Source organism: Orcinus orca, chromosome 1, assembly GCF_937001465.1.
Source record: "Orcinus orca chromosome 1, mOrcOrc1.1, whole genome shotgun sequence".
Classification (NCBI taxonomy): Eukaryota; Metazoa; Chordata; class Mammalia; order Artiodactyla; family Delphinidae; genus Orcinus; species Orcinus orca.
Window position 1 is genome coordinate 124,544,523 of NC_064559.1, and position 27,738 is coordinate 124,572,260.

General features: G+C 35.8%; 2 protein-coding genes across 11 annotated transcripts in view; one reads left to right on the forward strand and one right to left on the reverse strand.

Annotated features, from left to right (window-relative positions):
* The window catches only part of SASS6 (SAS-6 centriolar assembly protein), a 55,965-nt gene extending 40,974 nt beyond the window's left edge, over nt 1-14,991 (forward strand). For 5 of the 9 annotated variants that reach the window (XM_033433623.2, XM_033433637.2, XM_033433661.2 and 2 more), the window contains 3 exons: nt 10,986-11,083; nt 12,854-12,948; nt 13,026-14,991. In XM_033433623.2, coding sequence (XP_033289514.1) covers nt 10,986-11,083; nt 12,854-12,948; nt 13,026-13,159 — 327 coding nt within the window. In that variant the 3' untranslated portion in view covers nt 13,160-14,991. The remainder of the gene's footprint in view (nt 1-10,985; nt 11,084-12,853; nt 12,949-13,025) is intronic. The other 4 variants (XM_033433628.2, XM_033433656.2, XM_004263075.3 and 1 more) reach the window with 2 other exon arrangements.
* A 266-nt stretch (nt 14,992-15,257) lies between these two features.
* Nucleotides 15,258-27,738, reverse strand: part of MFSD14A (major facilitator superfamily domain containing 14A) — a 47,048-nt gene continuing 34,567 nt past the window's right edge. For both annotated transcript variants that reach the window (XM_033433693.2, XM_004263074.3), the window contains exons 6-12: nt 26,515-26,733; nt 26,115-26,228; nt 25,308-25,379; nt 20,228-20,340; nt 18,972-19,069; nt 17,716-17,879; nt 15,258-16,632 (exon numbers count right to left, since the gene is read on the reverse strand). In XM_033433693.2, coding sequence (XP_033289584.1) covers nt 16,426-16,632; nt 17,716-17,879; nt 18,972-19,069; nt 20,228-20,340; nt 25,308-25,379; nt 26,115-26,228; nt 26,515-26,733 — 987 coding nt within the window. In that variant the 3' untranslated portion in view covers nt 15,258-16,425. The remainder of the gene's footprint in view (nt 16,633-17,715; nt 17,880-18,971; nt 19,070-20,227; nt 20,341-25,307; nt 25,380-26,114; nt 26,229-26,514; nt 26,734-27,738) is intronic.

The following is a 27,738-nucleotide window of genomic DNA, read 5'->3' on the forward strand; positions in this document are numbered from 1 at the left end:
CCTGATTCCTCCAGCTCTGTTCTTTCTCAAGATTGCTGTGGCTGTTTGGGGTTTTTTGTTTTTCCATACAAATTGTAAAAGTTTTTGTTCTAGTTTTGTGAAAAATGCCCTTGGTAATTTGATAGAGATTGCATTGAGTCTGTACGTTGCTGTGGGTAATATAGTCATTTTCACAATATTGATTCTTCCAATCCAAGAACATGTTATATCTCTCCATCTGTTTGTGTCATCTTTGATTTCTTTCATCAGTATCTTATAGTTTTCTGAGTATAGGTCTTTGACTCCTTATAGGTTTATTCCTAGGTGTTTTATTCTTTTTGATGTGATGGTAAATGGGATTGTTTCCTTAATCTCTCTTTCTGATCTTTCATTGTTAGTGTATAGGAATGCAAGAGATTTCTTTGCATTAATTTTTGTATCCTGCAACTTTATCAAATTCATTGATTAGCTCTAGTAGTTTTCTGGTAGCATCTTTAGGATTTTCTATGTATAGTATCATGTCATCTGCAAACGGTGACAGTTTTACTTCTTGTTTTCCAGTATGGATTCCTTTTATTTCTTTTTCTTCTCTGATTGCTGTGGCTAAAACTTCCAAAACTGTGTTGAATAACAGTAGTGAGAGTGGACATCCTTGTCTTATTCCTGATCTTAGAGGAGATGCTTTCAGTTTTTCACCATTGAGAATGATATTTGCTGTGAGTTTGTTGTATATGGCCTTTATTATGTTGAGGTAGGTTCTCTCTAAGCCCGCTTCCTGGGGAGTTTTTATCATAAGTGGGTGTTGAATTTTGTCAAAAGCTTTTTCTGCATCTATTGAGATGATCATATGGTTTTTATTCTTCAATTTGTTAATATGGTGTATCACATTGATTTGTGTATATTGAAGAATCCTTGCATCCCTGGGATAAATCCCACTTGATCATGGTGTATGATCCTTTTAATGTGTTGTTGGATTCAGTTTGCTAGTATTTTGTTGAGGACTTTTGTATCTGTGATCATCAGTGATATTGGCCTGTAATTTTTTGTGTGTGATGTCTTTGTCTGGTTTTGGTATCAGGTGATGGTGGCCTCGTAGAATGAGCTTGGGAGTGTTCCTTCCTCCCCAGTTTTTTGGAAGAGTTTTAGAAGGGTAGGTGTTAACTCTTCTCTAAATGTTTGATAGAAATCACCTGTGAAGCCATCTTCCATGGACGTTTGTTGGAAGATTTTTAATCACAGTTTCAATTTCACTACTTGCGATTGGTCTGTTCATATTTTCTATTTCTTCCTGGTTCAGACTTAGAAGGTTGTATCTTTCTAAGAATTTGTCCATTTCTTCTAGGTTGTCCATTTTATTGGCGTGTAGTTGCTTGTAGTAATCTCTTATGATCCTTTGTATTTCTGTGGTGTCCATTGCAACTTCTCCCTTTTCATTTCTGATTTTATTGATTTGGATTCTCTCCCTTTTTTTCTTGTTGAGTCTGGCTAAAGGTTTATCAGTTTTGTTTACCTTCTCAAAGAACCAGCTTTTAGTTTCATTGATCTTTGCTATTGTTTTCTTTGTCTCTATTTCATTTATTTCTACTCTGATCTTTGTGATTTCTCTCCTTCTACTAACTTTGGGTTTTGTTTGTTCTTCTTTAGTCACTTTAGGTGTAAGGATAGGTTGTTTATTTGAGATTTTTCTTGTTTCTTGAGGTAGGATATATTGCTATAAACTTCCCTCTTAGAACTGCTTTTGCTGCGTCCCATAGGTTTTGGATTGTCATGTTTTCATTGTCATTTGTCTCTAGGTATATTTTTATTTCCTCTTTGATTTCTTCAGTGATCCATTGATTATTTACTAATGTATTGTTTAGCCTCCATGTGTTTGTGTTTTTTACACTTTTCTTCCCTATAATTGATATCTAATTTCATAGCGTTGTGGTCGGAAAACATGCTTGATATGATCTCAATTTTCTTAAATTTACCGAGGCTTGATTTGTGACCCATGATGTGATCTATCCTGAAGAATGTTCCATGTGCACTTGAGAAGAAAGTGTATTCTGCTGCTTTTGGATGGAATGTCCTATAAATATCCATTAAGTCTATCTGTTGTAATGTGTCATTTAAGGCTTGTGTTTCCTTATTAATTTTCCGTCTGGATGATCTATCTATTGGTGTAAGTGTGGTGTTAAAGTCCCCCACTGTTATTGTGTTACTGTAGATTTCCCCATTTATGGCTGTTAGCATTTGCCTTATGTATTGAGGTGTACCTATGTTGGGTGTGTATGTATTTACTGTAGGACAGATTCTTAAAAGGAACTGGGTCAGAGGCATTTTGCCTATCTAGTGACTGATGTTAATCAGCATTTCCCTGATTATTAAGTGAGGAACATCTTTTTGTGTATCTATGGATTATGTTTACTCTTCTGTATAATTTCTCTTTATTTCTTTTATTCATTTTCTGTTTGGGATGTTTAACCCCTGTAAGATGACATCGTAAGTGTTCTTTATATATTCTGAACATTCACTGGTCTGCTATTGGTTTTATATGTTAACTGTTATTTCCCAATTTTGGAATTATCTTTTTACTCTTTAAGGTGCCTTTTGAAAAAATTTAAAACTTTATTATAGTACATACATGCAATCTTCCCATGCTTAAGTCTACAGTTCAGTAATTTCAGTCAGTTTATAGAGTTGTGAAACCATCATGATGGTCCAGTTTTGAGCATTTACATTTCCCCAAAATGTTCCTTAGTGCTTTTTTGCAGTTAATCCACACTCTTTTTTTTTTTTTTTTTTTTTTTTTTTGTGGTATGTGGGCGTCTCACTGTTGTGGCCTCTCCTGCTGCGGAGCACAGGCTCCGGCCGCGCAGGCCCAACGGCCACAGCTCACGGGCCCAGCTGCTCTGCGGCATGTGGGACCCTCCCAGACCAGGGCACAAACCCGTGTCCCCTGCATCAGCAGGCGGACTCCCAACCACTGCGCCACCAGGGAAGCCAATCCACACTCTTGCCCCCAGCCCTAGGCAACTACTGATCTGCTTTCTGTCTCTATAAATTTGCCTTTCTGCATTTCAGATGAATAGAGTCATATATTATGTCTGCTTTCACTCAGCATGACTTTTTTGTGCTTTTTCTAGGTGGTAGTGTGTATCAGTAGTTCATTCTTTTAATTGCTCAGTAGTATTTCGTTGTATGGGTATACCACAACTTGCTTATCCATACATTCATCAATTGATGAACATTCGGGTTATTTTCAGCTTTTGGGTATTACAAATAAAGCTATGAACATTTGGGTACAAGTCTTTGTATTTCTCTGGGGTGAGTACCTAGGAATGGATTGGCTGTCAATATATATTTGATTTTTAAGAACCTACCACACTTTTCCAAAGTGGTTGTGCCGTTTACCACTAGCAGTCTGAAAGTTCAAGTTCTGTATGCTTATCAACACTTGATATGGTCAGTTGTTTAATTTCAGGCATTCTAGTAGATGTGTAGAAGTATCTTGTGATTTTAGCATGCATTTCCCTAAAAGCTAATGAGGTTGAGAGCAGTTTTTTATGTGTGTGTTTGACATCAGTATATCTGCTTTGGTGAAATATCTATTTGAATCTTTTGCCTGTTTTAAAATTAGGTTGTTTCTCTTGAGTTATGAGTTCTTTAAATATTTTGGATACAAGTCCTTTATCAAATAAATGTTTGCAAATATTTCTTCCAGTCTGCGGCTTCTCTTTTATTTTCTCTTTTGAAGAACAAAAAGTTTTTAATTTGATGAAGTCCAGTTTATCAAATTTTTTTCTTTAGTTGATCATGCTTTTGGAGTTGTATCTAAGAACTCTGTGCAACCACAGGTGGAAAATAAGATCTGTGATCCATTGCGAGCTACTTTTTATGTATAGTATGAGTTTTATGTATGGAATGAGGTAAGGGTCTTGGGTTTTTTTGTTTTGTTTTGGCATGTTGATATCCAGTTCTCTCAGTAACAGTTGTTAAATACTGTTGATTTAGGCAAATTATTTGACCATAAATATAAGAATTTCTGGACTCTTAATTCTGTTTCATTGATTGTCTGTTCTTGTGCCAATACCACACTGTCATGATTACTGTGACTTAATAATATTAAGTTTTGAAATTGAGTAGTATAAATCCACCAACTCTCTTCTTTTTCAAACTTGTTTTATTATTTTAGATACTTAATATGTCCATATAAATGTTTGGATTCAGCTTGTCAACTTCTACAAAATAGCCTGCTTGAATTTTGATAGGATATATAGAATTTATAGATCAATTTTGGAATAAATGTCATTTTGACAACATTTTATTTTTAAATCCATGAATGTTAATATGCCTCTCCATTTATTTAAGTATCCTTTAATTTCTCTCATCAGTGTTTTACAGTTTTCAATGTCAGATTCTGCATTTCTTTTATTGTTTATTCCTAAGTATTTTACTCATTTGATGCTATTGTGAATGTAATTGTTTTATTAATTACTTTCTCAGAATATTCATTGATGCTGTATACAAATGTAATTGATTTTTGTATATTGACCTTGTATCCTGAAAACTTACTCTACTCATTTGTTAAACTCATTACTAGTGGCTTTTTAATGCATTGATATGATTGTGTGATTTTTCTCTCATCAGTTAATAGATGTATTATGTTGATTTTCAAATATTGTATAAGCCTTGCATTCTTGGGATAAACTTCACTGATCTAAATGTTAGTCAAATTCAGTTGGTGGATTTTGTTCAGTTCTTCTATATCCTTGTTGACTTTGTATTAGTTAACTGAGAGAGGAGTATCTCCAGTATTGGATATCTCCAATTATTATTATGGGTGTTTCCATTTCTATCAGTTTTCCATTTAATTCTATCATTTTTTGCCTCACGTATTTTGAAGCTCTTTTGTTCAGTGCATACACCTTTATAATTGTTATGTCCTCCTGGTTGCTTGACCCTTTGATCATTATGTAATTTCGTCTTTCATTTTTGGTAATTTTTCATGCTCTGAAGTCTACTTTGTTCGATATGAATATAGCTCCTCAGGTTTTCTTTCGAGTGGTGTTTCCATGGAGTATCTTTTTCCAACCTTTTTCTTTAAACTTGTGTATATCCTATTTAAAATGGTTTTCAGGTAAAGGGCATATTTAGTTTGTTCCCTCTATTTTTCATTCCTTTGTTTCCCCTTTCTTGAATTCATTTTTGGATTATTTGCACATTTTAAAAATATTCCTTTTTAGTTCTTCTGGTGTGTTTTTTATTATATCTCTTTGTACACTTTTTTTTTTTAGTTGTTGCTCCAGGCATCATAATAAATATAGTTAGCTTTTCACAGTATGTATAGAATTAATATTTTACCACTTCAAGTGGAATATAAATACCTTACTACCGTGTATAGTCCCTTTACCTTTACCCCTTTGTTTTGGTATGTCATATGTATTACAGCTATACATTGGAAACTATCAGACAGTGCTGTAATTTTTACTATTAACCAATATACATATGTATAAAACACTTGAGTGGAGAAGCATGGTCCATTATATTTATCCCTGTTTACCATTTCTGTTGCTCTTCCTTTATTCCTGGTATTCCATGTTTTCCATGATATCACTTCCCTGAATAATAGAATATTATTTAGCTTTTGTTTTAGAGGAGGTTTTCTGGCAAAGAAGTTTCTTTGTTTTTCTTCATCTTGGAAGCACGCTTCTTTCACCTTCATTCCTGAATGATATTTTCTCTGGACATAGAATAATGTATTTATAGTTTTTTTTCCTTAAGCACTTTAAAAATATTCTACTTCCCTCAGACTTCCATGATTTCTGATGAGAAATCAGCAGTAAATTCCAACTGTTGTTCAACTATATATAATGCATCCTTTTTCTCAGGCTGCTTTCAAGATTTATTCTTTTCCTTTAGTTTTCAGGAGTCTGATGATGTGTCTAGGCATGAATTTATTTGTATCCTTTTTGGGATTTGCTAGGTTTCTTGAATCTCTAAGTTGATACCTATTACCAAATTTTGGAAGTGTTCAACCATTATTTCTTTTCTTTTTTTTTTTTGCGGTACGCGGGCCTCTCACTGTTGTGGCCTCTCCCGTTGCAGAGCACAGGCTCCAGACACGCAGGCTCAGCGGCCATGGCTCACGGGCCCAGCCGCTCCGCGGCATGTGGGATCTTCCTGGACCGGGTCACGAACCCGTGTCCCCTGCATTGGCAGGCGGACTCTCAACCACTGTGCCACCAGGGAAGCCCAACAACCATTATTTCTTAAAAATGTTTTCTGCCCTACACTCTTCCCCCATCCTTCTGGGACTCAGGCAACATGAATGTTAGACCATGTATGTTTTCCCACAGGTCTATGAGGCTCTCTTCTTCCTTTCTTTTTTCTCTGTTTTTCAGATATGATAATTCCTATTGATTGATCTTACAGTTTAATGCTATAGAGTCCATCCAGTGAATTTTTTCAGTTCTTAAATTTCCATTTGTTTCTTTTTTACATGTCCTATTTTTTTTTTACTGAGACTTTTTCTTTACATTTATTTCAAGAGTATTCACTTTTACTTCTTAGAACATGGTTATAATAGATACTTTTAACTGCCTTTCTGATAATTCCATTATCTTTGCCATCTTGGAGTTGACGTCTGTTGGCTTGTTTTTTGCCTTGCAGATTAGTTAGATTTTACAGGTTCTTTTTTGAGTGATTTTGGATTCTGTCTGGATCCAATATTGAATGTTATGAGACTCTAGATCTTGTTTAAATCCTAAGGAGAATGTGAATTAAAAAAAATTTTTTTAATTAAAAAAATTGTTTTTTGTAGCAAATAGTTTTGTTATGTTCAAATTGCAAATTCTGACTTACCGTTTGTAGGCTGCTGTTTCTGTGTCAGTTCAGTCCTTAAAGAGTTTGCCCATGTTATTTGGATCTGTCTGTGTGTGCACCATCTAGTGCCTGTTCTGTGACCTGGGTGGTGGTTTACTCCATAGTTCAGTTCTCAGAGCCTTTGGTATGGTGACTATGCTCAGATCTTGCATGTCCAGCTTAGAATAGAACCCAGTAGTTCATATACAGCTTTTATAGGATCTCTTTCTTGAGTTCCTTTGTCTCTTTGATTTCCCCCCAGATTTCAGAATCCCCTGAGTCCTTCTTCCTGAAAACTGGCTAGAAATCATGGATCTAAATTCCCTTGGTCTAAGACACAGTTCCTGCAATTGTGTCTGTGTCTGGTGCCAAACATTGGGAGGACAGAGAGAGAAAAAATATAATGAGAATTTGTATCATGCTTGTGAGACCACAGCACTTCTGGTCAGAGGGTGTGATTCACCTCTTTCAGAGTTTTAGGTGCCTGCTTGGCCACTGCTGTTATCATCATTACTACCCCTGTAGCTTCTGTTTCCACTGAATTGCCTGAGGGTTGGGGCAGAAGACAACTGTGAAAGAAGGGGGGTTTTCCTCACTCTCTTTGACCCTTAGGAATTTGTTTTTTTCATTTCTCAGAACAGAAAGAAGACTGTACCTTAATATTAATATTGTACTCTGGCTTTCTTAGTGTTTACATGATATATCACTTTCTTTCCTTTTACTTTTACCAATCTGTGTCTTTATATTTAAACTGGATTTCTTTTAGATATTCTATACCTGACTCTTATATTTTCATCCATTCTGACGTTGTCTTTAACAATTTAAAATTTAATGTATATATTCATACGTTTTATCATCTTGCTGTTTGTATTCTATATATCCCATCTGTTCTTTGTCCCTCTTTTCTACTTTAATCCTGACTTTTCAATTAATTGCTGATTTTATTTTGCATTCTATTTTGTCTCTACTTATTGGCTTTAGTTTTTGTTTGCTCTAGAGTTTACAGTATACATCTTCACCTTATCATAATCTATCTTCAAAATTTTATACTGCTTTCCATATAATGTAAGAACCCTACAGTAATTCCATTTCCTCATTCCTGTCCTGCTAACTACTGTCAAAATTTTACTTCTGCATTTGTTATAAATCCCACTTTTTTTTTAAACAATCAGATATCTTTTCAATAAATTAAACAGAGAGGAAAAAGTCCTTTTACCCATATACTTACTACTTACACAACTCTATTCCTTTATGTAGATCTACATTTTCATCTGGTATCATTTTCCTTTCTCCTGTAATGAAGATTTCTTACAGTGTAGCTCTTTAAGACTTCTTATAGTGCATGTCTGTGGGAAATTCATAAAAATCTCATAACATTTTTATTTTGAATTTATCTTCTCTACATTTAGAATTCTGGGTTGACAAGTTTCTTTTTTCCTTTCAGCATTTTGAAGCCATCATTCCATAGTTGCCTGGATTGAACAGTTTTGGCCTGGCCATTATTTCTTCACTTTTTTATTTTTTAAAACATTTATTTATTTATTTACTTATTTATTTATTGCTGTGTTGGGTCTTCGTTGCTGCGCGTGGGCTTTCTCTAGTTGTGGTGAGCGGGGGCTACTCTTCGTTGCAGTGTGTGGGCTTCTCATTGCAGTGGCTTCTCCTGTTGTGGAGCATGGGCTCTAGGCGCACGGGCTTCAGTAGTTGCGACACGCAGGCTCAGTAGTTGTGGCTCACAGGCTCTAGAGAGCAGGCTCAGTAATTGTGGCTCACAGGCTCTAGAGCACAGGCTCAGTAGTTGTGGCACACGGGCTTTGTTGCTCCGCAGCATGCGGGATCTTCCTGGACCAGGGCTTGAACCCATGTCCCCTGCATTGGCAGGTGGATTCTTAACCACTGCGCCACCAGGGAAGCCCCTCTTCACTTTTTTTATTATCTCCTTTTAGTATTACAGTTACTCATGGTTGATCACATGATATAGTCCCATTGAGTCTGTTCGTTTGCTTCATTGTATATATATTAGATTCTAATGCTTTCTTAAAGTTCACTAATCTTTTCTTCTGCATTGTTTAATTTGCTGTTAATTCTGTCCATTGAGAACTTTTCATTTTAGATATTTATCATCTCTGGAAGTTCCATTTCATTCTTTTTTTATATCTTGCATTTTTCTCATACTTTTAATTTCCATTACATCCTTGTTCATAGTTATAATTGTTTTAACATGTGCATCCTTATTCTATCATTTGTATCATCTCTGGATCTGTTTCTGTTGAGTGATTTTTCTTGGTATGACTCATGTTTTCCTACTTGTCATTTTTAATAATTTTTTTTAATATTTATTTTATTTATTTATTTTTGGCTGCTTTGGGTCTTAGTTGTGGCACACGGGATCTTTGTTGCGGTGCATGGGCTCCACAGAGTGAGGGCTCTTCGTTGCGGTGCGTGGGCTCTCTAATTGAGGTGCGTGGGTTCAGTAGTTGTGGCACATGGGCTTGGTTGCCCCATGGCATGAGATCTTAGTTCCCCGACCAGGGATCAAACCCGCATCCCCTGCATTGGAAGGCAGATTCTTGACCACTGGACCACCAGGGAAGTCCTCTAATAATTTCTGATAGGATGTGGAACATTGTTAATGCTACATTGTTGATTATCTGGATTTTGTTATCTTCCTTTAAAGGGTGGGAGTTATTTAAGTTGCTTGTGGATCCCTTGGTCCTTTTTGAGGTTTTTTGTTTTTCTCTTTTTTCCTTTAGCTTTACTAGGATGCATTTAAAGTAGCTTTTACTCAAGGATAGTTCAGCCCTGTTACGAAGCTCCCCACAGAATGCCCTAAATGATTACCAAGGACTGTCCACTTTGTCTCCATGATTATGAACCTTGGAAATTGTTCAGCTTGAAACTCCCATTTTTATTTGCCCAGCATTGTGGAGTTTTACCCTATGCATGTTCCTAGTACTCAGCAAAAACTCAAGGGGATTCATGTGTAGATTTCTGGGGCTTGTTCTCTTTATAGCTCCCTTTTCTTCAGAATTCTGCCTTGCAGCCTCCAGGCACCTCATCCTCCCTGAACTGATTTTAATCTCCTCCATTTAGCAATTATGTTCTTTCTCTGTCCCTATAGTCAGGAAGTACCTCTAATTAAAAAGCTGGGTCAGTTGTAGGGATCACATTTTTCTTAGAGATCACAGTTCTGCCCTACCAGTTGTTCAGTTTTTGGGACCATTCTTTTTGTTTATTTTGTCTGGTTTTCTAATTATTGGTGGCTGGAAACTATATTATGTATTAATATACTCTTTAAATTTTCTTCACTCTTGCATGTTTATTTTTCTATAAGGAATATGAAAATCAGCTTATCTCACTTTTTAAAAATCCTCTTTGTATTTAATGTGATCTGATATCTTTAGAATATTGAACCCTGATAGCCAAGGACAGCAGCATATACCTTTCTCATTTATAATTTTATCCTATTAAGCTAGTATCTTTCTCTATTTTATTATGATTTTTTTTTACCAAAAATAGATATTTCTTATCTTCTCATGCCTTTTTTCTTTCTTTCTTTTTTTTTCTTTATGCGAGTCATCATACCTTTTTTCTGTGATTTATTAGAATGGTGACTTACATTTATACACTTCCTAACATAGAACCCATTCCTGGTATGAAACCCCCTCAGTCGTATTCATTATTACTTTAAATAAACTACTACATACTATATGCTTGATATTTTAGTTTGGACTTTTGTATAGATTCTTGGATTACTTTTGACTATTTCAGTATTCAGATTCCTAGCACTCATTTAGAATCCTTAAATATGACAGGCTTAAAGTTCGTGAAAAGGGAAGAATTCTCAGAATGCATGAGGTAAATGCATCATCGTGGTATTTGGTTACTTTTAGCATCAATAACATTTAAATGTATTAGTGTTCATGTTTTTGTTTCAAAATAATTAAGATAATTTGTGCTGTTCATCTTGCTGATATGACAGGAACTTTTTTGTCAAGGAGAAATAGGATTTTTAAATTAAATCTTCTCAATAAAATGTGCTTGTGTTATATAGCTTGAACTTCTGTGGTCTATATTCATCAGAGAAAAAATTTAACCACCTATCTCCATATAGAACTGTCTCAGTTCTCACTAATTCAGTTACATGTTTTCCCTCTTTACAGGTGCAGTTTAACTTGCAGTTTACAAAACCAAGTACATCACTAGGAGATGTTCAATCAGGAACAACTGTTAGTATGCCTTGCTCAACTGATAAGGAAAAGTAAGCTCTTGACATAAAATTTAATGTTTGTAATTTTTTTAAATGTTTGTAATTTTGAAAGGGAGTTTTTATCAGTGTTTGAAAGCTATTATGACCACTTATTTATGTAACGTTTTAAGTTGCTGATCAGTGGGATTTGACTTAGTCCCTTTTAGCTATAAGAAAGAGGTTTCTCACATTTTTTAAAACTGTAGGATAGACATATAGTAAAATTTAATTTTTTAAAAGGGATTTTCCTACATAACTGAAGAACACCCTTTCATATACTCTTGGGCAAATAGATAGAAATGTTTTAAATTCCTCAGAGTTGGCTGTTTTGCTTTTGTTTTCCTGTATGGCTGTGTCTGTCTCTAGAAGCTCTTTGTTTTTCTGAGTAATTGCTTCTGGTGTAAAGTAAACTGAGAAATCAGCTGGTTAAACTGTTAGAATTCTGGGGTAGATAAGAGCAAAAGGGTTTGTGAGGTTGCCCCCTAGCCAAGCTAACATAAGTAAGCTTTAGTGCCAATTTGTGACTTCTGTTTTGCCTACTCAGAGATTCTTTGCCTATTTTTTTAGATCTTAAGCAGGTTTTATGTACTGAAGTTTGCTGAATCAGTGAGTTGTAGCTAGAGTAAACAACTTATAGATGCAAACTTGTCTCTCTGGGTAGTCTTTGTTTGTAATACTGTTTTCTTATTGTGCCTTTATTTACTTAAAATGTAATCGCTTTAAGGCCTGTCTGCTGGCACTCATTGTCATGAGCTGTCACCATCCCCAGTATATTGCAAACTAAAAAATTACTGTCATGGCTCAAAGAGGCTTCTTATTCCAGTTCTCTTCACTCATTGGCTCCTCTAAAATTAGTACCAAGATGAGTATTAAACTCATAGTTAGTAGTTAATGTCTATGAGCCTCTGTTTTTTAAAAGTGAGAATTCTTTGAAGTCCTGAAATGTATGTGCTTGTTATATTTAAGCTCATATTTGTTAGTGGCAGAGCACCTAGAATTCATATTAATGGTAGAACACCATGTTGTTTATTTGTTTAACTCCATCATACCACACTAAGAACAATTTTACTTACAGATCATATTTGTGGTACAAAATCAAACATAATCGTGTCCATAAAATTGGGACTGTTCAGCTATTTTGAGATTTTTGTTTAGAATTGGTTTGTTTTGTTGTCAGCTAGTAACAAGTGGCAAAGGTTAAAGAAAAAGTTTTAAATTGGAAAAGACACCTATTCAGCCACTTAATTCTTTTCTGAAAATTGGGAAAAGACCATCATTTAATTTTAAAGATAAAATGTCATTGTTTTGCAAGAGCCCTGAACTTCTTGCAGGTGTACTAATATAGAAACTGTTAATACTAGACAGATTTAGAAAGAAGGAATATCGTGGTTGAAAGAGGAAAAATACAACTACAGAAATATCCCCTCCTTTGTTTTTTCAAAATTTCATATTTGTATTCATCTGACCAGAATTCATTATTGTACAATGTGTATTAATGTTTAATAATGACAACTTTGAAGCATAACAAAATTTTGAGGAGCTTTTGGTCAAAGGAAAAAGATAACTTACTCTTTACTGGGAAGAAGTATACTTTGGTTTATGAATAGATGAATTATTTGCTTAAGAACCCAGTGAAAAATGGGATTTGTTTTGAACAAAGCTATAAATATAACTTATATTATTGCATACATAGTATATGTATGTATATAGATTAAACATTCAAACTTTACTGAAGCGAAAGTAAGACTTTGTTAAAATAAGTAAATAATTACTATTTTCAAGTGCTGAAAATTTAGGGCTGGAATCCAAATATCTGAAGAAAAGGGAAGACAGCATTCCTTTACGTGGGCTCAACCAAAATCTATTCAATAATCCAGGTGAGAAGACATTTCTGAAGTGGATTGTACACTGTGGTTTAATTAAATGTATTATATAAAGACTTAAGTGAATGCAGATAATCTTTTTTTGTCCTCATTTGCAGACCATCAAAAAGACGGCACTTTAGGAGCATTACAGACATCTTCCAAACCCGTAGTCCTCCCTTCTACATCTTCAGCATATTTCCCTGGGCAGCTACCAAACAGTTAATCCTAGTGTCATCTTTTACTTTTATTGAAATTTTAGAAATTCAGCATGGTTTTAATATAGAAACAACACAGATGAAATTCTGAATAAGCAAGTTTCAAAGTTTACTTGAGCTACTGTATTAGATTGTTTGGATCCTTTAAGCACTGCTGTCGTTTATGCAGTTTAGAGGGGCATATTTGTACTAGGGAATGGGTGAAGATTCTTTTTAGTTTGGAACATGGTGTTTTGTAGAATAATAGTATGAATTTTATTAAACTAATCCTTAGAAATTCTCAGAAGTTCTAAGGAAAGAGTTGATCCTTGTAAGGGGACATTCTAATCATATTCAATAACTCAGTTAATTAAAACCTGCTCAGATATATATACTAGTATGAAACCAAAGAATGCTATCAATTCATTTTATCCTTTTCATTAGTACAATAAAAGTTTTAAATTTGCCACCTGAGAATTTTAAGGGAAAATAATTATCTCTTGAGATATATTATTGATATTTACAGTAAAGGGAAAAGTTCTGAAATTACCTTAAATGAATAAATTCTTCATAGCAAGTAAATATTTTCCTTGAAACCTTTAAATTATCTTTTGAATAAGTCTGTTAAGTAATTTTGATAAATTTATTGTACAGAAAATCTTGGACAGTCTAATTATATGACCAGATTAGGTACAAAGTGCTTTTAGTCATTTGAGGTGCAGTTTATGGATTTTAATGCTTCCTGGAAGTCTACAGTCATCCAGTTTTTCTCCTTCATTTGGAGTTTTGTTTGTTATGCAGTTAAATCTGTATTAGTGGAATATTTGTTTTAAAAATTAGTACTTACACAAAATAATTACTGAGAGCATCATGAATATTCATTTTGCGTATATCAAAATAGGTTCATTTTCATGTTTGCTTATTAGTAAAGTAGGCAAAATGAATAATGTTAGAAGTTACAACTTTCTTCTCTTCCCTATAATTAAAAGTTTCAAATAAGAATTGTTCCTTGGGAAAAATGAGGTAATTAAAAAAAAATTCACCCAGGATCACAGGGTTGCATTTTGTTTTCTTACAGACAACCATCCAGTAGAGTAGCATTCTCTTAAGAAAACTAAATCATTTTGTTTGCAGAGATTGCTCATGCTCATGTGATACTTAAAAAAAATATTTTCAAGGACCTTATTACACAGATGAGGAAGAGAGACATTTCAGGATATTGATGGACCTACTAATGTTATTGGCTTCCATGGTAAGACAAAAAATATTTGCTAATTTTTTTATGAAGCCACAGTATTGAGTCTTTCCTTATGATACTTTTGAAACTGCTGGTAACCACAAGCTGTCTTAAACTAAAAAATTTAATAACTGTTATTAGGTAGTCACTTTTTATATATATATTTTTGTCATTTAGATATACTATATTAGTAAGAATACTCAGTTATAATAACTTGAAAGCACTAATAATCTGGAAAGAAACTTTCTGGCAATATTGGAATCTTTCCTGTAAATAGTATGTAATATAAAACTTTGTGACAAGGGTTTGGATAGAATAAATGACATACAGGTAGCTCTTTTTTTTAAATATAGATATCCTTTTTCCATATCCACACATGGAAAACTGGGAGAATTCCCAAAAGATATAGAGATCATTTTGATATCAAACTTGCTAAAGACTTTTTGGTATTAAATATATATACACAGACTTTTGAGTGTGCTAATTATTTGCTCTACCTCTTAAACTTTTATTTGAAATTGTTTTGCTGTGTGCAGTTGTACATGTGTTAATAATCAAAATATTGCATTTAATGTATTTCTGTAAACTGTGAGCTTTGTTAATAAAGTATTAATATTTTGGGAATCTGACATGTAAACAGTATGTAAAAACAAACATAGGACTGACCTACAACACCTGTGCTTAGAAAATTAAGTACTTACAGTTAATTTATGAACTAAGTTTTCATTTCTTTGCTTTTGTCTTCCTACAACAGTATTTTATTGAGGGAAATGAAATGGATTCAAAGGGAGAAGGTATAATGCTTTGATTTGTTACTGTAAAAATATAGTAACAAAGCCAAAACAGGCCTCATAAGGGAATCACAGATCAAGACTTTCTTTAAAAAAAAATCATTAAAATATTTAATTTTATTAACAGAATATTTACATTTCTTTTAAGACCTTATTTAAACCATAGTGAATGTTCCAAGTTTAAAAAGCATTAAGCAGTAACCACACATAAGATGAAAACAGTGTAAACTATACAATACTTTATGTACAATTTTTTACAAAGTAACACTTTTTTAAATAATATAACTGGACACAAAAATATACACTTTAGAGAAATTCACATCAGTAATTGTATAAAGCTCTCTTCTAGGGTCCTGAAAATTTAGGACAAACATTAGCTCTGTAAATAAAGTGTTACTGTGACAGTCCTGAAAGGCCACTATATATATTTATCTACATATAGATATCACATTGACATTTTCAAGGCTACCAGCTTTACTATATAATTTTTAGATTATGTATTCAAGTGTTGAGGTTCTTATGATTATGCAAACATTAAAAGAATAGTGGTATAGTATAAGTAGCTGGGGAACAAATGCGAGCCAGCATTTAGATTTACAGGCTCCAGACACCCCAATTTAAATTCTAAATGGCTGATACTTTCTCATTTCAAAAACAGTAGTGAATAATGTTTAAAATAAAATTACTACAAACAAGCTTGAAACATGATTCAGATTTAATATAGTTTAGTTTTCTTAAGAGTTTTGTTTTTTAAATGCAAACAGTTCATTTACCATTTCTTTACTTTAGTGCATCTGCATTAAGGCTTTGAATTATTTGACCCAAGATTTTACAATATTAAAATCTGACTCACGATTTTACAATGTTAAAATGAACAGTTCCACACTATACTACCTACTCTGTCTCACTGCGAGTCAGCATAAATAGTTAAAGCTCAACACCTGAAGGAAATGGTAGCAGAGACATTGCTAGTATCTAAGAAGTTACATATATAGTTTTAAATTTTAATTAAAGGATGTATAATAAAACAAAAAGCTTAATGGCAAGAAACTGGTGCTAATAAACAAAAAGGTTTCTTTTCAAAAGAAATTGTAACATCTTTGGAAAACTGTCCAGTTCTTTTCTTTAGTTCCCACGGAGTTCATGCAGATACATTTCTTAAGACAATCTTAAAGTACATTGTAGATGGAAATGGAATGTACGTCCAGAACTATAGGTGAAAACTAAGACCTGGGTGCTGATAGAAAAGTCTTCCTGATTTCGGTTGTCACACATTTGTGTCCTGGAGTAAAGGTTCTTTGGCCTCTCCTGGCGCTTGTGCACTATGAGGATGGCTGTGACTGCCACAGTGCTTTCTCCAACTGCTGGACCTTAAGCTTAAATTGGTATGTTCCGGAATAAACAAGGCAACAAGCAGAGCCAGCAGTACTGAACAGGCTCCAAAGAGGAAGGGGGGGCCAGGGATGATGGAATTCTGAGGAAGGAAAAGAGAATTAGGATTTTTGCGAAGACTTCTTTGTTCATAACAAGAAATTGCTTATCTTTTAGTAGTAACTGATTGCTGTGAATTATAAGCCAATGACTCCTCTCTTTCTTCATTAAAGCCACAGCTAGAAAAAACATTCCCTTTTCAAGGGGAAAAGAAACACTGTCACACTCTCAACATAAAATTCTGGGGGATAACAGCTGACCCAAGAGACAGCCAAAAGATTTTTTAAAAACAAATACATGCAAAAATATATTGTCATTTATAGCATAAAATCTGAACACATTCTATGAACCTTCACTTAATTTGTTAGTTCAAGAGGAAAACAGGGAGATCTCACAAGTAAAATCAAGTAGTATATAATATTAACTACAGTAGCAGAATCAATTACCATTTTCTTTGTTAAAAAGTAACTACATTCTCTAGTGACAAAGTAAGGAAAACACAGATAATGTTGTTACCATGAGAAGAATCAGACCTGTGTTTTAGCCCCAAATCACATTCATTCTTAGCATAACCTTGCACTGCCAGTTTTACCTGTGTAGAGCCCACAGACAAACATTCTTTTTTATTTAAAAGTAGTCTTAACTGCTTAGAAGATTAGTGTAGAACTCTGCTAAATACAAGGGAGCTAATGAGTTGTTTGTACTGGCTAAAATAATGTGTTTCGCTGTTAATGTTTTCAGTTGTATGGAGGGGAGTATAGCGAGCAAGTGAACAAAGATGTTTACCAGCACCTAACTGATTCTTCTACAGAAGGCAGACCTGATACAGGGAACCTCTAACATTCCAGAAGCCTCAGATGAAAGACAAACAGTAGTATAGACAAATGGCTGTTACCTATGCCACTAGGTATACTAAGACAAACTGGAATACATAATTTTTTAATTATCAAGGGAAGAAAAGAACACACAGCCGATTTTATAAAGAAGTACGTATATAGGAGGACATAGTCCCTTAGGCTTTGGTTTTAAGTGTTTTTATTCAATCTAAGAATCTCAAATAAAAGCTTTAGTGACCAAAAAACATCACCTTTCAATCCAGCCAAATGAACTATATTTTTATAATTACCTGTTCAAAGTGGTGCTGTGGGCTTGTGTTTGTTCCCAAGTCTGTTCCTGTCATTGGCAGTTCTTTAAGTTCCACATGGAATATGTAGAAAATGAATCCATAAAGGGCTGGTCCCAGACCATTGCATAATCCTCTAATTCCTGTTATCATCCCTTGAACGACACCTGAATTGTTTAAACAAGTTATTTAGTGTACCACTTATTTTTTCCTACCCTAGAACCGATACAAACATGAAATCACTTATTCTAAAGGCAAAACTTACCAGACACTAGCAACTTACTGCAGTGGCATCAAAATTACTTAGAAGCTCTACAAAGTATAGTGAGCTATCTGATGAAAATGTAAGCTCAGGTCTAATGTAGAAACAAGGGGGCAAAAGCACTGTATTTCCTTTAAAAAAAAATATGTTGGCTCAAAATCAGCATGAGTTCATAAGCACAGCTGTTAAAAATTCTGTCCCCAAGCAGCTACTTAAGACCCCAAATATAGCCCCTTTTTATAGAGTTTGATTTTTGTTTACCTCTGGGATCTTATCCCAAATTTAAAATGCAGCTTGATTTGGCCACAGGCCTTTCCTTATTTATAACTAAGTGACCTCTGCCACTCTTTTGTAATGCCCCTGTTTTTCCTTTTGACATAAACAGGCTTTTCAAAGAATTATTCCTCACCTATTAGTATTTTAAGAATTAAGTGTTCCTGCCACAAAAGTGTAAGACAATAAAAATACATTTTCTATGTGTCTTTAGGTGACAAACATACAGTGTTAATGAAAGGGTTATCTGCGTATCCCTGAGATGTCTAGAACATCATAGCATATTGTTTATGTAATAAATAAATGGTTAGTGAATATAAAGTGACTAACCTTCATCACTAAATTTTCTAGCAAAAGAACAGGGCCACATATTCACAGTGAGAGACAAGGTTATCTACCTAAGGATAATACCCTAGAATCTGCTTTTCCTCTTTGCAGTGAAAGCAATTTATTTATTTTAAAAAAATTTTATTGCAGTATAATTGATTTACAGTGTTGTGTTAGTTTCAGGTGTACAGCAAAGTGAATCAGTTATACATATATCCACTCTTTTTTAGAGTCTTTTCCCATTTGGGCCATTACAGAGTACTGAGTACAATGAAAGCAATTTAAAATTCTCTACCCTGAAGATACGCTTATGTTTCAGAACTTAGGAAAGAGACAGAACAGAGGATTAGAATATTCTGTATTTTTAAATAATTATCATTGGGTCTTATCAACTCACCTTGTTGATCAGCATCAGCAGTTCGTGAGACAAGTGCACTGACAGCTGGAAAGGTAATGCTAGACATGGCTGCCACTGCCCCAGCAGCCCACATCATCCTGCAGTCAAAAGCAGCAAAACAAAAATGGTATGTTATTATTATTCTCCACTGTACCTGTCAAAGTCAAAATACATACTTAAAATCAAGTAAGAGAAATGGCTGTGGTACAGGAAAAAGAACTATACTTGCTCTTCCTTCTTTCCTATGTGACTGGACAAGTCACTTAAAAGTCTAACCCTGTTTACTCTTCTAGAAAGAAAAACAACGACTTATTCACAAGAATGCTGTGGGTTTCAATGTAGAATTGGGATATCACACATCACATCTAAACTGTAAAGTATGTTGGGTATTATTTCTGCAGGACTTGGGCAGGTGGGGAGAGAATGTAGAGAAACATCATTAAATGTTTCCAAACGTTCACTAGTAGAACGGCAGGGTTCCCAGAGACCTGTGATTCAGTGCGAAGAAATCACTAATTTGGTCTACATGTGCTACTGACTTGATGTTTAAAAGAAATGTTTTCGATAAATTGTGAGCACCTCTTTTGCAAGGCTAGACAGAAAAATAAAACATCCATCAAAACACACTCTTGGTGCTTACTCATATCCAAGTCCAAACAGAGATGATGTGTTCAGTTGAATGAAACACTACTGCACATTGTGGAGTTCAGTCCTGTAATACCTGAGCACAAAGGTGTGCATGCGCAACCTGACAGCAGCACTATTACCATCACCTCCCTGCAGGAAACCAGACTGGCAAGAAAAGCAGAGAGCTTTCCCAGCATAAAGCCGGGACCAAAACAACTGGACTTCTGGTTTGCCATCAGTAATGATCACTGGTGTTACTCAACTTTTTTTTCCTAACCTTGCTGCTTTGGGATTACATGTGTTTTTCTGACAAACTAAACTGGATTAAATGCTCATTAGAAATTGAAAAACTCCGTCTCATTCAAAAACCCAACCTGTTGCTTAGATACAAAATGTCACTCTGCTATCCTCAAGCCACTATAGAGTATACAAATACACAAGTGAGAAACCTGTGTTATATACACTTTGAGAGAAAAAAAAGCATATTAAGAGACAGATTAAAGTCTAAGCCTTAATTGAGAAGCAAATTAAGAAATATAAAAGTTTTGTCAGTTACACCTCAATAAAGCTGAAAAAAACAAAAACACAGCAAACACCAAAATTAAGAAAATTAAAATATTTGTACCTACCAAGGTTCTGAACCGAAGCCATACCATGCCAGCTGTAATATTTGAAATCCCAGACCCAATAAAATGGTGTTCTTATTTCCAATTGACCTCATAAGTAAACTCAAGACTATGGTCTAGAAAATACGAAAAATCAAAGTGGCTTATTAGAATAGAATAAGCGTTTTAATACTGAAAAGAAAAAAAGCTATTTGGTGACCTATTTCAATCTATAATATAAAAGGACTATTACCACTTTTCTACATTTTGGCTTTTCAGCAACAATTGCCCTGAATATATCTGAGACCATTACTCCAGGTCATATAAGCAGATGAAAGGTGCCTCTGCTGACACAGATCCAGATTCAGGGGAAAAGTCAGAAAACTGAAAATAGAAAAGGTGAACTTCATGTTCAGTACATTTCTACTGAGGACCACTTAAAATCAGAAATTGTAAACAGTAGGGTTGAAAGGTTCTAACTTATGGTTTAGAGATCCCTGTTATGTAATAGCTTTAAAAAAGTTTTTACAGGTCCAAGTTAATCCAAAACGCTTATTCTCCTGACTAAATAAAGCTGAAACAGTACAATTATTCATATATCCTTCACCTAAATTAACCTATTGCTGATGCTTTTATGAACAGTAGATCAGTTTAACAAGTATGACTTGGGAGTCGTGTAGGCTAATAACTAAGAATACAGCCTTAATCATCATTTTGGCTCTAACCATGTGACCCTGGGCAAGTCACTTCACTCTGAAACTCAGTTTGGTCTCTTAAAAGACTGTGATAATAGTACCTATTTCAAAACTGTGTCATGTGAGTTAGATGAAATGATATACTTAGCATTGTGCCTGGCACATTTAATAAACAACATTATGAATTGGGTTTTCTTGCTTTTCTCTCAAAGTTAATAAAAATTCAGCAATCATTTGGGGACATTAGTATTAAACATACCCCTTAAGATAGCTATTAAGTCCATAGAGGAAGAAGTGAAAATAATTCAGGAAATCACTACTTGATGACTGGCTGATACTCTAAACTCAAAATTATCAAGTGTAAGTTTAAAATTCTTTAAATTGAGACAATCATTTAAGAGTTTAATCAGGCTTAATCACAAATAAGCCAGCGGGAAGCAAATGAAGATCCTTTTAAGGATTCTTGAACAATTAACACTCATAACTTTCCTCTCTGAGATTTTCCCTTAAATCGGGTGAGCGTGAGATTGAATTCCACAAAGCACAGAGCCCTGGAGTACATTCTTCAACAACCACAGCTATGAAAGGGAACTCACCCAGAGCGAGCACTCAGAGAAGAAAAACTTCCTGTGTATATGATACTCTAACTGGGACATCGATTCTCTCCCAAGGGCAAGGACTTCCTTCTCATTTATCTTTGTATCCCCAGCACCTAGCATAAGTTCTTTTTTTAAAAAAAAAAAAAAATTTTAAAGAGAACAGAGAGAACCAAGAGAGAGAACCAAGTCGTAAAGGTTAAAATGACTTATGACTTAACCAAGATGACACAGCTAATTAACAGTTAACTGACATCAACTTTGGTCACTCGGTCAACAAATATTTGCCCAGTTCCTACTGTATCCAATGGCTATTCTAGGTCTGAGGGCACTGACCCAGGTCAGAGTACTGGTCAGCAAAGAGATTACCTCCTAGTAGAGGGAAAACGGAGGTAAGCATACTTATCAAACCAGATAATTCCAGGTTGTAGCTGTTCTAAGAAAATAAGACAGGGTAATGTGATAGAGGTGCTGCTCCAACCAGGATGTGCAGGGAAGGCCCTTCTGAGGCGACATCTGAGGCGAGAGCTGAGTGAGGAGGAGGAGGTATGTGAGTGTCTGGGCAAAGAGCGCGCGGCTGCAGGTGAAGCAAGCACAAAGCCCTGGGCTGGAGTGTGTTCAACGACACGGAGAACGGAGGAAACGGGGGCTACGTCGAGAGCCTAGATTTCATTCTGGTCGTGACAGGAAGGGAATATTAAACAAGAGAGCACTATGGCTCAATTCCCACTTTACAGCAATTCCTCTGCCAAGTGGCAAACAAGCCGTAGGGAGACAAACATGGAAACAGACCAGATGGAGGCTACGGTCTTGGCTTAGACTAGGCTCCTAGTAATGGAGACGGTGAGAAGTGCTTCAATTCAAAATATGTTTTGGAGAGAAGTGAAAGGAGATACCATCTGATGTGCCAGGTGTGGGAGAAGGAGAAAAAAAGTAATCAAGAATGGCACCAAGGTTCCTGGCCCCAACAGCCAGGAGAGTGGTGATGCCACTGAACGAGATGAACAGCACTAGGTGGAAGGAAGCCAGGTTGCAGTCACAGCCATGTCAAGGGTCAGATGCCCACCAGGTGTGTGACAGCACTGAGGAAATGTGTAGAACTATCTCCATGCACTCGTGTAAATGTTTATTGAGTGCAGATGTTATGAACTCGTGCCTGCTAGTGCCAAGGAAGTGATGGGGCCTATGGCAAACCAGAGAGCAAAGGCCCGAAGGGGACAGCAACCATGGGGCTTCCACTGAAGGTCACATTCATGTTACCACATCTCCTCATTTGGGGGAGAAGCTGCATTTCCATATTTTCATATCACACCTCCCAATTTTTAAATGCTTACTACTACTTTTTAAAGTTTTAAAATCACTATGGGAAAAAACCAATGACCTCTAATTTAGCACCTGCTGGGCTGCAGGCACAGTGCAGGGTGTTAGAGTGACCAAGACAAATATATAATTCTGACCTCGCAATCCTCTCGGAGCTCTACTAGAGCTCACAAAGCTACTGAGGCAAAAATAGTAAACAGAGGTAAAATTCATAATATGGTGTATTCTGTACCATGATAGAGATACACCCAAGTTAATATGAGAACTCAGAGAAGGTATACTTAGGGGGTGAAAGGGGGATGCAGTAAGGACGGCAGGAACAAAGGCACAAGAGCAAGCAAGAAAATAAAGAGAGGCAGGCTCTGTGCTACTGGAGAGGAGAGTCAAAGACACTAGTCTTTCACTTAGAGGTCAACAGGGGAGAAGTCATTCTCAACTGTATACTTGCCATAAATGAGAGCATAAGCTAATGCTTCTTCCTTTGGGGCTATAAATTTTACTTGATATTTTAATTCATATAATGACATAAACTTAATTATCAATATTTACATGCAGACTACATATGCCTATTCACCTGTTTTTGAAGTTCAACTAATTTTCTCACTGTGAGAAATGTGATTTTACATCTCAGAAACTATGCTTCTGTGTAGGCCCCAAAAGCTGAGTGGTCATTTAAGTACTGTATTCCTTGTAGACCATGTTTCTGTTTACAGTATCTGCTGTGCTAGCAACGCTGGCTGGGTCGTGGCTCATTCCTTCTAGAATCACAGCCCTCATGACCCTGCTGCTGCAGGGCTCTTTCCAATGCAAACCCAACCATGCCCCCTCCTGTGTTCACATGTCTGCCCTCCTGAATTCTGAGCTCTTAGGGACTGTTTTCCATCCTGTATTCCTTTGTGCCTGATGCAATCTACTGAGCAGAGGGAAAATTTCCTCTAAAGCACCTTCAGCTCATCATTCAAGCAGTCTACAGTGTGCCCAAATTTATTAGGTGCCCACCTACAGCTTGCCTGCTCAGTTAAGTATGAAACGGAACTTAAGACCTTACAACTACTAACCTCTTTAAGTGTCATTATAGTAAATGTTAGCCTGTTCTCTTTAAGATCTAAATCAAATAAAATAGTAGCAAATCTAATCTCAGCAATATATGAAAAAGATAAGACATAATGATCAGGCTGGATTTATCTCAGGATTCAAGGTCAGTTTAACATTTGATAATTCATCAAGCTCTAGTCTTAGTACACTTTCCTTTGTGTTCAGAAAGGTTTTTTTTTTAAGCTATTTTTATATATGGGCAACAATATATTTCCCCCCAAAGCTAAAGAGCGTATTTCTGAGGCCTTGGGGGAAGTATATTATACAATTTAAATTTAAATTTGAAGCCTATCACTAAATCTACCAGAAATTCATAGATGATGAGATCTGCAGAAGCAATCCTACCTCCAAGATGGTGAAACACCCAAGAGCACTATTAAATGGACTTCACCTTCCATTTTAAGAGTAGAGTAAAACAGAAAAAGCTGCAACCTAGTAGATTGGATCTAAGGGGGGAAAGAGTGTTAGAGTAGATTGCTTACAGAGTCTGGAAAAAACAAAGCCCAACAGAAAGAAATGGGAGGGGTTTCTTCCACAGAAAGGAGAAAGAGTGGAACTGAGATAGTCTGAAGGCCAGATGAAATATCTCCTAAGAAAATCCAGATTCTTCTGTTGATTAATATCTTATTCATCAAACAACCACCAACTACCAACTGGGTTTCCAAGATAAAAATATTTTCATGTCACTTCTCTGCTCAAAACCCTCCCATCTTCTTGTCAAGTCTTATGATGACCCAGAAGGCCGCACACGATCTGGTCCCTCTCCACCTCTCAGAATTCATCTCCTGACACTCTCTCCCTTGTTCACTCCACCAGAACCATACTGTCCCCTGGCTCTTTCTTACACATGCCAGGAATTGTCTTTCAGAGTTGTAGTTCTGTTCTGGCATATTCCAGTGGATTGTTCCTCCAGGTATTCCAGTCGATTGTTCCTCATTCCTTTGGTTCTCTGCTCAAATGTCACTTGTATCAGCAAAGCCTTCCCGACCCTCCCAAATAAAATAACACCCTGCCCCCAGCCACGCTCTACATCCCTTGTGCCCTTTTTCTCTATAGTTTTCATTACACCTGATATGTTTACACTGACATGCTTACTCATTCTCTTATCCCACAAGAATGCAAACTTTACAACAGCAGGGATCATGAGCGCTTGACACATGATAGGTATTCAATATTTACTGAATGAATCAATCAACAGTAGAACAAGACTAACGTAAAATTTCTGATCTTATGCAGGTGAATACGCTAGTGTAAATCAATAAACTGTCTTTCTGGTTTACACATCGTATGTTGATTAGTTCGCGTCAGTCCCCCAAATCTAATCAATACTACCTATACTAACAGAATTATGTTTCCGAACCTTCGAACATCTCTCCCTCTAATGAAAAAGAAACTCACCTGTGCAATAATGGAAAGAATGCCAAGGACTGCTATAAATGCTGCAACACTTTCTGGTGAAAATTTCATAATCTAGAAGGTTTCCAGAAAAAGTAACATTAATAAAATAAGCATAACAAATACCATACTAATGCAACTACTTGTATATTAACATTAAATCGGCCAGAAAAAGAAAATGCAATTCATTTGTAACCAAATAACTCCTCAGAGGAAGAATCTGGCTTTCACTGAGGACCAAAATTATAATAAGTGTTAGATACTGAAAATAACATAACTTAGATTAAGTAAATCTAAATCCCGTAATTTTGATTTCCTAAATAGGAGACCGCTATCAAGCATTCAAAATCCATTTTACAAATAAATATTGCACCATTTTGTGCTTTTTACAAGTACTGATAAAGGCTTAAATCTCTGCCTAGTAAGATTAGTGTCAAGGAGAAAAGAACTAATGCTCTTATTTTGGCTAGCTGCTTTACAAATATATGTTCTAAATCACAAAGAGACTGGAGCAGGTGAATGGATTAAAGCATCCCATCACCCGTATAAGCTACACATAACATAAACAAGCTCAAATGACACACTTTGACAGGAAAATCATCTCTTTTTGCCTAAGCCAAAAGTCTTCATAGAAATGCATAAGGAACGTCAGCCACACTGAACAGGAGGTTAATTCTAGTGAGCCATTATTTTTGAAATGATAGTCATTTCTAAAAGTCCCTGCTCTTAAAGTTCTCTCAAGATTAAATATTTTGTATTAAGGCACTCAACAATGAAAGAAAAGTCCACCTTGGTAGAACAGAATTTTACCTGTCTGAGGTATAAAAAAAAGCTGGAATATTGGCCTGCCTCCGGTAAGTAGGAGAGAAACACCGTAATGCAGATCAGCAGCACTATGGAGTCCTGGCCCACTTTCTTTAAGGACTAGAAGAAGAAACAGACCAATACAAGGTTTTATATCAAAACACTGAACTATTCTTAAGAACATGCAGAGATATCTTCTGGCAGTGTATATACAGATAGCTAGTTGTCTTTTTTCCCCCCAGTTTATTCTCATCCTCCCCAAAAGTATTCTGAAAAGTATTTCAAAATATTTTTAAAAATCCATCACGATGTTTTCCCCAAAGAAACATCCACAACAAAACATTAATGCTGCGCTGAATCACACATTCATTTTTTTGTCAAAGTGAATGAAAAAGCATAAACTTACTGCAAAGGGGTCAGCCTGTTCCCAGGAAATGGGCGCTCCCCATGATGCGGGCCGCATCTTCTCAGGTAATGACTCCGGCACAGCAACAAGGATAAAACAAATATCTAGCAGAGCTATCGCTGTAGCCAGGACCACCACCAAGCTGTCCCCATACACTCGCCCAAGATAAGCGCCAATTGCAGGGCTGGTTACCAAACTTGCAGCAAATGTTGCTGAAACCTGCAACAAACCAAGATCAATAGAAAGAGATTAGGCAGGACATCTGGCTCCTTTACTTCCACACCACAGAGACTCTGACTTACGTCAGTCCTCCTGCTGCAGTTTCCCTTTCCTCCTCCTACCTGTGCCAGTTTTCTTATACTTTCTTCTTTTGCAGAAAGAGAAAAGAATTAGATTCTTAACTAAAAAATATGTAATAACCTCTAAGATAGTGGCTTCAAACTTTCTTTTAAGCCTTGGAGCCCTCTGTTTAAATAAATCCTACTGACAAACTTGTAAGTAAAAACAGATTTAAAAATAAAAAACTGTTTTAGTTGAAGAAGGGTTGGGGGCCTGGATTACCATCCAAACACCCAGACCACCCCGACTGCCAGGCATGCTGGCCCCTAGGGTGCCTCCATAATCCCACAGTGCTCTGTGAACCGAGTCTAAAACAATACTCTAAGGAAATCCAATGCCACTGGGACCTTTCCCCCAATATTAAAGTTAAAATTAAATGAATGTTTACTTTGATACATATTTAAAGCTGGCTGAAATAAAGCTTAAAGACTTTAAAGTTTATCTTTTCAGCAGTAATAGTGTTAAGCCGCAGCACAAATCTGAACTTGGTCATCATTAGGTGGCAGGGTTAGGAAGAACGAGATCATCCATCTTTGGCATTGAGCCCATCTCTAACCATGTCTCTCTAACATCCTGAGGAAGCCCATACAAGTCTGGTGAAGATGCAGATTAAAGTATAGAAAACAGGGGGAGAAAAACTGTTAATCCCAGAAATATCTGGCCTACTGGACAGTGGCCTGCAAATCAACAATAGATGTGACAACAGGTAACAAATGATAGAGACCACATTCTTCAGAGGATAATTAGAAATTAATGTTATAGGTGCATGAGCTTCTGCTCCCTACTCTTGTGCTTTATTCTGTTTGTATGCGCTTTCTGACTTTTGCATGGAGGATTTAAACTTCACAGGAGTGCTTATTTACACAAGCACTTATTTGACAAGTA